Genomic DNA, 11,679 nt, shown 5'->3' on the forward strand with positions numbered 1-11,679 from the left:
TCCTAATCCGGATTTTCGCTTCTTTCTGTCACAATTTTTGGGTCAAAGTTGAAGTGTGGCGCGCGCGCCTCGTACCTTGAACCCGCCCCTTTTGGCCCTCCCGATCGCCGTCCTCCGGCCGTGGACCACCACCACGTCATCTCCAGGCCCCCCCGCCGCGGCGGCGCAGCGCGCGGCCCGCAGGTCCGGCCCGGCCCGCGGGGATCCGGGACTCAGGTGTCCAGAAATGACTTTCAGCCGGAGCATGACGGAACCGAACCTTCGAGCTCCAGCGCCGTTTGGACTTCGACCATAAACAGCGTCACTTCCGGGTTTGAAAAGAAGCACCCGACGGCAGGCACGGAGGGACAAAATAGTCACTCCATCTTTTGTTCTGCTTTAAATCCGGTTTATACGGAGTTACGTGCACGCGCGTCTTATTAAAAAGCGGAAAAAACTATTTTTAATCAAATATCAGAAAATGTGAGCATGACGTGAAGAACTGAGCAGAAATCAGAGATCTGTCTGTAGGAGAACGTGGATCATTCAGATCTTCACAAACTACAACCGTTTACTGCAGGAAGTCTTTATAAACGAGAACATTGACACGTGAAACATACATGATCAAACGGAGGAACAACATTTCCGGTTTTAAGGCCACAGACTCGCCGACGGAACCACCGCAGCTTGGAGCTCAGAAGAAGAAAACACAGAAAAGTGGATCAACATGAAGACACGGCTTTCAAAATAAGAGCACATTTATGAGTTAAACGTTTTGGTAAAAATGAGTTTCGAATCACAGGAGAGATGTGAAATGACGGGAATGTTTCAGCGTGTCGTCATGGAAACGCCTCACACACAAAAACAAAACATCTTTAAGGCAACAGACTGAAATGGCGATTGGATCCAAACGTCACGGCGCCGTTGAAAGAACGCCAGCTCATCCTGCGGGTCTGAGGAGTCCTCCACCTGACAGGTCGCCATGGCAACTCCAGGCCAAGGTTTCAACCACTCATCAGGAAGGCTCCAGGCTGTTTCCATGGCAACCCACTTGCAGCTCTGCCTCAAACAGCAACAAACCAGCTAGTTGGTTAGCTTAACCAGAGCTAACCGAGGCGGCGCCGCTGCCGACGCCAGGGGTGTCCAGCAGGGGGAGCTGCAGGACAAACTGGAGGGCAGAACAGTTTATCCACCCCCTCTCAAGCTTGAGGCGGGGCCTGTGTCCCGCCCCCGTCCCGGCCGCTCAGGCATAGAAGATGAGCTCTGGGATCTGCCCCCCCTGCACCCCGGTGCCGTTGGTGCTGTCCGAGGAGCACTGGAACTGGAAGGTGACCTTCCCACACTGCACCTCCGTCATGCCCTCCTGGCCGAAGTAGCTGAGCTCGTTCCCGTCCAGAACCACGCTGGCCGTGTAGAAGGTGTCGGGCTCGATCTGGACCGGGTAGTCGAACCAGACGGGGAAGGTGCTGCTGGAGCCGTCCGAGAAGTACTTGATGAGCCGCTGCGCCATGGCCACGCCCTGCCGCTTCAGCTCGATCTTGGCGCTGTACTCGGCGGAGCCGCAGCTGGAGCCGTACAGGCCGAAGCCGGCGATGAAGATGCGCTTGTCCACGGCGAACTGGATGCTGTCGCAGCGGCCGCGGTACCGCCACTGGTTGCTGCGGTAGGCGCAGGACTGGAAGCGGTGGCAGCGCTGCGGCGCCAGGCCTTTGCGCGGTTTGGAGCAGAACTGCAGCTCCGGCTTGTTGGAGGCGGTGTACCACAGGAAGATGTCGTTGGTCTCGTTGAGCGTCAGCACGCCCGACTGCGCCGCCCCGTTGGCGAAGTCCTCCAGCGCCATGGTGGGGATGCGGATCAGGTAGATGGCTTTGTCCAGAACCAGCCGCTTGTTGTCGATGGTGGGCGGGAGCTCGCGCCGCTGGCACTCGGCCTCGGCCCAGCTCAGCGCCGCCTCGAACACCACCATCTCCTTGGCGTTGAGCGTCTCGCGCAGCAGGATGCTCTCCAGCGTCTGCGCATCGATGTCGCAGAAGCCCTCGGAGCGCAGCGCCAGCTCGGCCTGCGCGTCGATCACCTCCCAGCAGCGCTGCGTCAGGTCGGGCTCCTCGAACAGGCAGCTCTGCGACAGCAGCACGCAGGCGTTCTTGGCGCTCAGGCTGGTCTCCAGGAAGTTGACGCAGGCGCGCGCCAGGTGGGGCACGATGTACTTCTTGGCGGCGTAGAGGGTGGCGAGGACCGTGTCGGCACAGAGGTCGATCTCGTCGCAGTAGATGTACCTGCAGAGCCACAAACCGCCGTCAGCTGAGGGGCGGTGCCCAAACAAACCCCTCCCCCACAGAACGCCACCTACTTCAGCATGGCCAGGAAGGACGGCGGCTCCACGTCCGGGATCCGGATCTCCTCCTGGTCCTCGGCCAGTTCTCCATAGAACATGGCGTGGAACACGGAGCTGCCGACGGCCAGAACGTACTGCCGGAGGAGAAACGGGACGTGAACCGGGTCGTGAACCGGGACGTGAACCGGGTCGTGAACCGGGACGTGAACCGGGACGTGAACCGGGTCGTGAACCGGGTCGTGAACCGGGACGTGAACCGGGACGTGAACCGGGACGTGAACCGGGTCGTGAACCGGGTCGTGAACCGGGACGTGAACCGGGACGTGAACAGGGTCGTGAACCGGGTCGTGAACCGGGACACATTTTTCCTTCTACTAATGATACAGTCTGGAGTTTTCGAATGGAAACAATCTAGATTTATGCTTCATTTGACATTTAAAAATACAAAGTAAACGTCTGAAGAATTTTTATTTGAATCAACAAAGTCCTGTGGAAGTCAGCTTGTGATTGGACAGCTTTGGTTTGCATCACAGGAACATCAGAAGGTAAAAACAGGAAGAGAAAGGAATAGATTTACTTCCTGATTTTATATTTTAACCAACAGAATCTGGTTCATGTCTGCGGGGGGGGTGTACCTTGTGGCCTGGAACCCGTTGAGTCCCGCCCGGCGGACCGACCACAAAGTGAACGTCCGCCATCATCTCGTTGTTGAACATGACGGAGTTCCTGCAGACAAAACTATCACAGCTGAAGCTCCAGAGCACAAACACATCCTGATCTCTAGATCTATTCCTGATCTTGTCTACATCTCCTCCTGATCTTCTCTAGATCTATTCCTGATCTTGTCTAGATCTCCTCCTGATGTTCTTTAGATCAATTCCCGATCTTCTCTAGATCTCCTCCTGATCTCTAGATCTATTCCTGATCTTCTCTAGATCTCCTTCTGATCTTCTCTAGATCTCCTTCTGATCTTCTCTAGATCTCCTTCTGATCTTCTCTAGATCTATTCCTGATCTCTAGATCTCCTCCCCAAATGAAACCTCCTTCACAAAGACACGCGTTTTTGCTTTTCTTCTTTGTGTGTTGCCTTGTGTTGTTTTACCTCGTAGTTGTGTGTGCATTGCTTTGTGTTGTGTGTTTACTTGTGTTTGTGTACTGCTTTGTGTTGTCTTTGTGTGTTGACTTGCATTGTGTGTTTGTGTTTACTCGTCTTTGTGTTTACTTGAGTTGTGTTGTTGTGTGTTTCCTTGTGTTGCATTTTTGTATTGCCTTGTGTCGTTTGTCTGTTTCCTTGTGTTCTGTTTGAGTGTTTACTTGTTGTGTTTGTTTTTCCTTGTGTTGTGTTTGTGTCCCTGTGGTTCCGGTTCGCCTTCACTCTGGTTGGATCATGACTTTGACGTCTTTCCTCCCTAAGCTGCAGGTTTAGTAAAGTGGGCGGGGTTACCTGCTGTCCGGTGACCCCTGCCCTAGCCCCGCCCCCTCACCTCTCCCGGATGGTGGGGTACAGGCCCTGCCAGCTCCCGCAGCCCTGCGCGGCGGACGTGTTGTTGTTGGTGACGTTCTGCTGCTGGTACCGCTGCACGGCGGCGGTGGTTCCGGCGGAGGACGGCGGCTTCTTCCCGAACAGCAGGTCCGCAGCCATGGTCCTCCGGTCAGGCCGCAGACCGGCTCATGGCAGCTCCGCGGGGACCGGCAGCCTCTGCGGGGTCGGAGCTGCGAAGGCTGCGGGACTCGGGATCAGCGCTGCGGGGAGAACCTTCACGCAAGGAGCGTGCACGCGCCTGCGAACTGAACCGTGAAGCGTTCCCGCGGACGCTCCTTTAGCTTCCGATGCTAACTAGAGAGCTAGCTCGGGAGAAGTTTGGCTGCTGCTTCCGGTGAACGTGCTCGTCGTAGATGAAGGACCGCGAACGAGCCGCGGAGTCACTCCGGAGTTTCAGGGTCGGTCATCCTCCAGGACGAAACGGTCTCGAGTTTGTAAAGTTCAGCCGAGCGGCCGCCGTTTGTTTACGGAGACCCGAAGTCCTGGCAGCCAATCAGAGCGCAGCATCCGCGAGTTCTTCTTCGTGTTTCAGAGTGCCGCTCATTCGCGCCACCTAGCGGCTCCGCCGCGAGGGACAAGTTTAGCCTGGATGAGAGCGACTTTCTGGTCCAAATCTTTTTCATTTATTTCTTCTTTGAGACGTTAAGGCGGGACTCTAAACTCGAGAGTTTCAATGTTTTTTCCGGTTTTCACTCTCATACAGACGGCAGTGCTACTATTGGACGTATTTGACAAATGATCCTCAGACCTCTAACAATGAATAGGTATTTGTCATTTTATTATTTCATCTCATAGTTCTATCATTTTCTACTTTTTCTTTTATGTTCTTGTCATTGTTCGTGTGTACTTAAGAAAACAAAGTTAAAACATTTTGATGCAAACAATAAAAATCCTTCAACATTCAATTTGACCCAATTTATCATTATTTTCAGGTTAATCTAGTAATAAATACCAACACGAAGGAGAGTTTGACGTGTTTGTTTTTTTTTTTCTGAAAACAAGATTTAAAAAAACAATTCAGAAAAATAAATAATGCAATATTCCTATTAAATGCAGTTTTTCTAAAATGCTTTTAAATACAAATAATCCAATTTAAAAGCCAAATAAAATATCATATTAAGGTTAATTATTCATGCTCATTTAGTAAATTATCTCTTTTTATTTGAATGACATTTTTATTTATTGAACTATGAATAATTCTGTAAAAAGAGTATCAAATAAAAGTTGACATTTTTTCACTCAAATCTTTTACTGGCAGATAGAACTCCCATCTTCACCTTTTTGACCAGGTTAATAAATACATTTAACATTTAAAGGTTTTATACACATTTTTACACAACAATGAATTTCTAGTCGTTCCACAACAGGAAGCAGCTGTTTGTGTCAAAATAAAAGCATGAAGCAGAGTTGTCTCAAACTGGCAGAAAAAGCACTTTTCAGGTGAAACCAAATCAGTCCACCGTGATTCTGCTCCACAAACACCGCCGGCGCCCGTGAATCCGTGAGACCTGAAGCTCCGCCCCCGTCAGTGGCTCTTCTTCAGGGTCATGGAAGAGCTTCGTGAGCGCGCTCAAACCTGTGCACGTCTGAGTGACATTAAACACATCAAAAGGAATGGTCTGAGCGGACACCTGAAGGTCTCTGGAGCCGCCAGCAGGATGCCCCTGTTCTGCCGGTAAACCGGTTCAGGACTTCCTGCGGCCACAGCGCACGTTTCCACAGACTTCCTGCTGAACTCGTAACAGTTCAGCCAGAACCGGTCCTAAACCCGAGGAAGAGGAGCTGGAGCCTGGATCAGCTGACGGAAGCGGGCGGGGGTCAGCGCCCCCACCTCTCAGTAAGCGGACAGAAGGCACGTGATCAGGAGGGGGGTGCAGAGTCACAGGGTGCCCCCCCAGGTCTTTACAGGCCTCTAGTCAGGGCCCGCCCACGTCCAGGCTGGGAGGGAGGGGCTTACCTTCTTCATAGTCACAAGTGCAAACACTAGGCTCCGCCCCTTTCAGGACTGCCTGAATGGAAGCTCTGGGGCGGGTCAAACGAACACTTTGGCGAGCGCGTCGGCCCCCGCGCTGCCGATGTAGCATTTGGTGGGGTGGAACGCCACGTCATGGATGGACTCCTCGAACTTCTTCCGATGAGCGGTGAACTCCTGGATGCAGGTTCTGCTCTCCATGTTCCACAGACGGATGGAGCAGTCGTGACCTGGGGGGGCGGGGTACGGACAGCCAATCAGAAGGTGCTCGCACACCGGCGGCGTGCGGTGCGTTCAAGAACGCCGGCTTATGAACGTGCGCTTAGCGGGTGGTATCCACACCAGAGCAACGCGCTCACGCACGTGGCTGCAGGGAGGAGGTTCTTCTTCTATTGTGTTTTTGCCGTTCACTAGAGCTCCGCTGCATCTACAGCAGGGAGGATCTCAGAGGAAAAGTTAAACGGTTGAAAATCCCCCAAATGTTGCTCCATGTTTCTTGTTGTCATAACTCTGTCCTTTAAATGTGTTCTGGGTCTCATGTTAAGACACCCAGATGATTCGGCGTGCTCAGTGTGTGCCGATTTGTGCGCAGAGCTCCAGATCAGATTTAAAAACTGCCGTAGCAACGTGCGCTCACTCGCACTCCATACACATGGGCCAGGAACTCTGGTGTGCGCACGTTTACATTGACCTTTTATTGAAAGAGATCGCTCGACTGTAGACAGACACGACCGGGGTGGAAACACCGAGAGCAGGAAAAACAGCTATTCATCCATCAGCCATCCATCATTCATCCATCATCCATCATACATCCATCATCCATCCATCATCCATCCATCATCCATCCATCATCCATCAATCATCCATCCATCCATCATCCATCAATCATCCATCCATCATCCATCCATCATCCATCCATCATCCATCCATCATCCATCAATCATCCATCCATCATCCATCCATCATCCATCAATCATCCATTCATCCATCATCCATCATCCATTCATCATCCATCAATCATCCATCCATCCATCCATCATCCATCCATCATCATCATCCATCCATCATCCATCATCCATCATTCATCCATCCATCCATCATCCATCCATCATCATCATCCATCCATCATTCATCCATCCATCATCCATCCACCCATCATCCATCCATCATCATCATCCATCCACCCATCATCCATCCATCATCCATCCATCCATCCATCCATCATCCATCCATCATCCATCATCCATCATCCATCATCCATCCTCTTACTGCATGTTGTTCTGTGTGTGACTGAGAACATTTATCTGCTGGTTCTGGTTCAGATTTCAGAACAGTGTGTGCACGTGTGTGTGCACATGTGTGAAGACTCACTTCCAGACATGAGGTACAAGCCGTTTGGGTCCACAGCCAGGCAGGTGACGGAGTCCAGGTGCGCCACCATGGAGTGGATCAGTTTACCTGCATAGATACAGAACCGCTTAAGGTCCAGTGGTACCACAAACACCGGGCCGGGCCTGAGCTGTATTGTAGGGGGCGGGGTTTACTCTTAGTCGCTCCAAGACATGCGACAGCTGACCCACCGAACGAGCCGGCCCTCATGGTCTGGACGGCGTTCGGTCTCACCTGTGTTGTTGTCGAAGAAGCGGATGTGGCGATCCTCCTGAGCCGTGATGCTGACGGGCAGGGCGGGATGACTCAGCACTTTGTTGATCTTACAGGGCGCGTCTGCGGGGAGAGGGCGCCACCATTATCCTGCTGAAGGGAACTCAGACGGCCTACGGAGGTCAGAGTCTGGGACCGCCCCCTTCATCCATGACCCCCCCCAGCATGCTCAGCAGCTCTAGAGAAAGGAGGGGGGCGTGGTCGTACCTGGTGCTCCGGCGGACTCCAGCTTCAGGACCAGCTGCTGCGTCTCCATGTTGAAGAGCGCCATGTGACCGCTGCTGAAGGACGCCACCATGTACGCCGGGTCGCTGCTCACCAGGTCCACCGAGGTGGGGGCGCCGAGCTCTGAGGGGGAAGGGGGGGTCAGCCTCCGTGATAAAAACCCAGAAACATTCCAACAAGTTCAGACGTTTAGGCTTGAAATAAACATCAACAATAAGTGACCGGCGCCCCCTGCTGGGAGTCTTAATGCTGGACTTTTTTTCCCAGCGAACATTTCACTGTGGGCCCCATGTGGTTTACCTTCGGGTTGGATTGGTGCGCCCCAGGTGTGTTTGTCTGCGGGTTCCATGATGGCCCCACACAGTCTTAGATGGCGACTCAGTGGTCTGGGTCCCTGCGGTAACCATGCGACTGGCGGACAGCGTAGCGAGTTAGCGAGCTCCGCTGCCCAGCGCACCAGAGGACTGGGTCCCCACTCGAGCCAGTGTGGGTAAACTCAGATGTAATAAAAGAATCTCTGGCTCAAGCTGAACAGAACCATGTACCACACGACCATGTTAGGAATGTGGGCGTGGCTAACAAAAAATAAAAAAATGTACTTTTGGAGATTCTTCTAAAAATGACATCGAGCGGTTCGTCTCCCCCAGGCGACCAAAAAATAAAATGGTTGCTATGGAGATAAAATCCACCATTTTGAAGAAAGGCTGTTTTTTCTGATGAGGCTGGCAGAGGACAAAAAGGAAGTGAGGAACAGCTGATCAGCCATCGAGGCCATGCCAAAGAGGGTCAGCGGGGGCGGGCAGCGGGGACACGCCCACAACGCCACTCGCAGCTTTAATTATTAGAGAAACGGGCAGAACTTTAATTAGTTTGTTCTGCAACGATCCTGGAGGGAGTGGCCACTGAAACCGCCAATAGAAACCCAGTGGGCGGGTCCCAGAATGACCGTCCAATCATGAGTGAGCAAAGATCATTTCTGCGTCCTCATCCGGACCCCGGGTTAAAACTGGATGCGGACCGGCGCCGATTCGGTTCCAGGATCCGGTTTGTCCAGCAGGATCGTCTTTATTGCTCTGAACCTCCTCCAGATACTCTGCTCTCTACAGACGGGCTGGACGTGGTTCTGGTTCTGAGCTGGCTCGGTTAGACCTCCACCTGTTCTTACCTCCTCCCTCGTTGAAAATGGCGAGACTTGGCGCCGTGTTGGCGGCGTTCCACAGCCGGACGGTCCCGTCGGCGGAGCAGGAGAGGAGGCGGTGGTGAGCGGCGCTGTAGACCACGCCCCACACAGAGTCCGTGTGGCCGCTCAGCGCCCCCCGCAGGACCGAGGGCTCTACGGCAAACCGGAGTCAGCTCAACAATACACGGCGAGCTTTCCTCACAAAGAGGGCGGGGCCTACCGTACGAGTCGTAGGGATCGATGCTGGGGCTGGGGGTGTTCCAGCTCTGGATGGTTCCGTCCACGCCTCCGCTGAAGCACTGCTCGCCGCTGGCGCTCATAGTGACGCAGAGGACGGCGCCGCTGCAGCAAAAGGACACACTGAGCACAAGCAGAAACATCTGGACCGGAACCAGAACGACCCGCAGCTTTGGCGGGTTCTCAGGTGAACGTCTCACCTGTGAGCTCTGAAGGTGTAGATGGGCTCCACGTCCAGAGCGGCACACCTGGAGGATTCGGGGAGAGACACGCCCATAAACCGGAGGGTCAGACCTTCAAGAGGCTCTCAGAACCAGAGCGCCACAAACGATTATTTTAATAGTCTAATCGGGTCAAACACAAAGTGAATGTAAAGCTCAGATCTTACCCAGCATTCACTTTAAACTTACTAAAAACTAGATATACAGCATTACCTGCAATAATGCTAGTCTGAATGCTGGAAGCTGAATTTAGGAGCTGAAGCTGATAGCTGAAAACACTGAAGCTGATAGCTGAAAACACTAAAGCTGACAGCTGAAAACACTGAAGCTGATAGCTGAAAATACTAAAGCTGATAGCTGAAAACACTAAAGCTGATAGCTGAAAACACTGAAGCTGATAGCTGAAAATACTAAAGCTGATAGCTGAAAACACTGAAGCTGATAGCTGAAAACACTGAAGCTGATAGCAGAAAACACTGAAGCTGATAGCTGAAAATACTAAAGCTGATAGCTGAAAACACTAAAGCTGATAGCTGAAAACACTGAAGCTGATAGCAGAAAACACTGAAGCTGATAGCTGAAAATACTAAAGCTGATAGCTGAAAACACTAAAGCTGATAGCTGAAAACACTGAAGCTGATAGCTGAAAACACTGAAGCTGATAGCTGAAAACACTGAAGCTGATAGCTGAAAACACTGAAGCTGATAGCCAGCTTAAATGTTAATTAAATGCCAAATTAGCCTGAAAGACAAACAAAGCCTAATAATTAGCCAAAACTGCTAGTGCACATCTAAAATATTAGCTAATCTCCAAATTAGACAAAACTCAAAATTAGCCAAAAGAGCTAGCATGTAGCTGAAGTATTAGCTAAACTCCAAAATAGCGTTAGACCTTAATAGTCCAAAATTGTCCCTGAAGCTGCAGAATCTCACCCTAACGTCCATCTTCACGAACATAAAGTTACGACTATTTTAACACTTGATTAGTCGACTCATCGCCGCAGCTCTACTCAGAACACTCGTGGAGTTCTGGTCTCACTTCTTGGCCGGCGCCGTCCTCTGCAGGTTCCACAGCCGCAGCGTTTGATCCTCGGACGCGGTGACCAGAACCGGCTCCACCGGGTGGAAGGCCAGGCCGCGGACCGAGTCGAAGTGGCTCCGCAGGGTGAACTTCAGGTTCCAGGTTTTCCTCAGAGCGTCTTTGTTGTTGGACACCTGGAGGAAGGCGAGCTGCTGCGTTTCTGACGCCGGACGTTCAGACCCCGCCCCCTCAGCCTCACTCACGTCGTACACCGGGCTCTCCGCCTCGTTGGCGACCGTCAGCCCCGCCAGTTCTCCCAGTTCTCCCAGCGCTCCCAGTCCCAGCTCACTGGAGACCGCCTCGTCCTCCCCCCCCAGGAGGAAGGACTTCCCCGTCGACGGCAGGAACGCCATCGGCTCTGCAGAAACCACAAAGTCAGACGGTCCGGGTTCTGCTGCGGCCGACAGAACCGAGGAGGCGGAGCTACCGTCTTCAGGGCGTCCGCCGTCAGGCTCGTTGAGGCGGGGCACGCTGGGCCGCAGGGGGGGCGTCATGGCCGCCGGGATGGGGGGCAGCTCCTCGGTGTCCCGCAGGTTGGCCAGCATGTCCTGGAGTTTGGACCGGTTCGGCCCTGGGGGGGGCAGATAAGACTCTTCATCATTCCTGCAGCAGGGCGGAGCTTGTTTCTAGGGGAAGTTCTGAACTGAAGTCAGAAAACCACAAATCCTTCATCCAAAACATAAGAACCGGACCAGGAACCGGGTTGGCCCGGTCCGGCTCTGTCTGGAGCAGCAGGAGGAGGAGGCAGGAGATCCACAAACCGGCAGAGGAGCAAAACGAAGACCTGAGTGAGGAGGAGGACTTACTCTTCACCCCCTTCTTGCCTCGGCGCTCCTTCCTGTACTGCTCCTTCAGCTGAGCGATCAGACCCTGATCCACGTCCCAGCCCAGCTCGCCGCCCGGACGCCGCTCCTCTTCTGAAGGAAGAGGGGAAGAAGATGAGAGACATGAAGGAGGTGGAGGAGGAGGAGGAGGAGGTGAAGGAGGAGGAGGTGAAAACGATGAGAGATGGAAGATGGTGAAGGTGAAGGAGGTGATGGAGGTGATGGATGTGAAGGAGGTGGAGGAGGTGAAGGTGTTGGAGGTGGAGGAGGTGAAAGAGGTGGAGGAGGAGGTGGAGGAGGTGGAAGAGGTGAAAACGATGAGAGATGGAAGAAGGTGAAGGAGATCAGGAACCGTTAGCTCTCCTTTCTGATGAAGGATCTTTACTGGAGGACCTGACGGGTCACAGCTATGGGGGGGTC

The 11,679-nt window shown here is 53.0% G+C and overlaps 3 protein-coding genes across 3 annotated transcripts in view; all 3 read right to left on the reverse strand.

Annotated features, from left to right (window-relative positions):
- acaa1 (acetyl-CoA acyltransferase 1) overlaps positions 1 to 302 on the reverse strand; it is a 9,925-nt gene extending 9,623 nt beyond the window's left edge. Inside the window, exon 1 of the mRNA XM_024267568.2 lies at positions 76 to 302. Within this exon, the coding sequence (XP_024123336.1) occupies positions 76 to 246 (171 nt within the window). The 5' untranslated portion in view covers positions 247 to 302. The remainder of the gene's footprint in view (positions 1 to 75) is intronic.
- Positions 303 to 549: 247 nt separating this feature from the next.
- LOC112143524 (BTB/POZ domain-containing protein 3) lies at positions 550 to 4,342 on the reverse strand. The gene is made up of 4 exons (XM_024267564.2): positions 3,799 to 4,342; positions 2,950 to 3,040; positions 2,330 to 2,448; positions 550 to 2,255 (listed from the first exon to the last, which is right to left on the reverse strand). Exons 1-4 carry the CDS (start codon positions 3,954 to 3,956, stop codon positions 1,223 to 1,225), a joined length of 1,401 nt encoding a protein of 466 aa, XP_024123332.1. The 5' UTR covers positions 3,957 to 4,342; the 3' UTR covers positions 550 to 1,222.
- A 266-nt stretch (positions 4,343 to 4,608) lies between these two features.
- LOC112143523 (striatin) overlaps positions 4,609 to 11,679 on the reverse strand; it is a 16,373-nt gene continuing 9,302 nt past the window's right edge. Inside the window, exons 8-18 of the mRNA XM_024267563.2 lie at positions 11,242 to 11,352; positions 10,863 to 11,006; positions 10,639 to 10,793; positions 10,394 to 10,569; positions 9,334 to 9,381; positions 9,117 to 9,238; positions 8,882 to 9,049; positions 7,699 to 7,839; positions 7,453 to 7,554; positions 7,201 to 7,287; positions 4,609 to 6,059 (exon numbers count right to left, since the gene is read on the reverse strand). Coding sequence (XP_024123331.1) covers positions 5,890 to 6,059; positions 7,201 to 7,287; positions 7,453 to 7,554; positions 7,699 to 7,839; positions 8,882 to 9,049; positions 9,117 to 9,238; positions 9,334 to 9,381; positions 10,394 to 10,569; positions 10,639 to 10,793; positions 10,863 to 11,006; positions 11,242 to 11,352 — 1,424 coding nt within the window. The 3' untranslated portion in view covers positions 4,609 to 5,889. The remainder of the gene's footprint in view (positions 6,060 to 7,200; positions 7,288 to 7,452; positions 7,555 to 7,698; positions 7,840 to 8,881; positions 9,050 to 9,116; positions 9,239 to 9,333; positions 9,382 to 10,393; positions 10,570 to 10,638; positions 10,794 to 10,862; positions 11,007 to 11,241; positions 11,353 to 11,679) is intronic.

This window comes from Oryzias melastigma, linkage group LG16, assembly GCF_002922805.2.
Source record: "Oryzias melastigma strain HK-1 linkage group LG16, ASM292280v2, whole genome shotgun sequence".
NCBI classification, from domain to species: domain Eukaryota; kingdom Metazoa; phylum Chordata; class Actinopteri; order Beloniformes; family Adrianichthyidae; genus Oryzias; species Oryzias melastigma.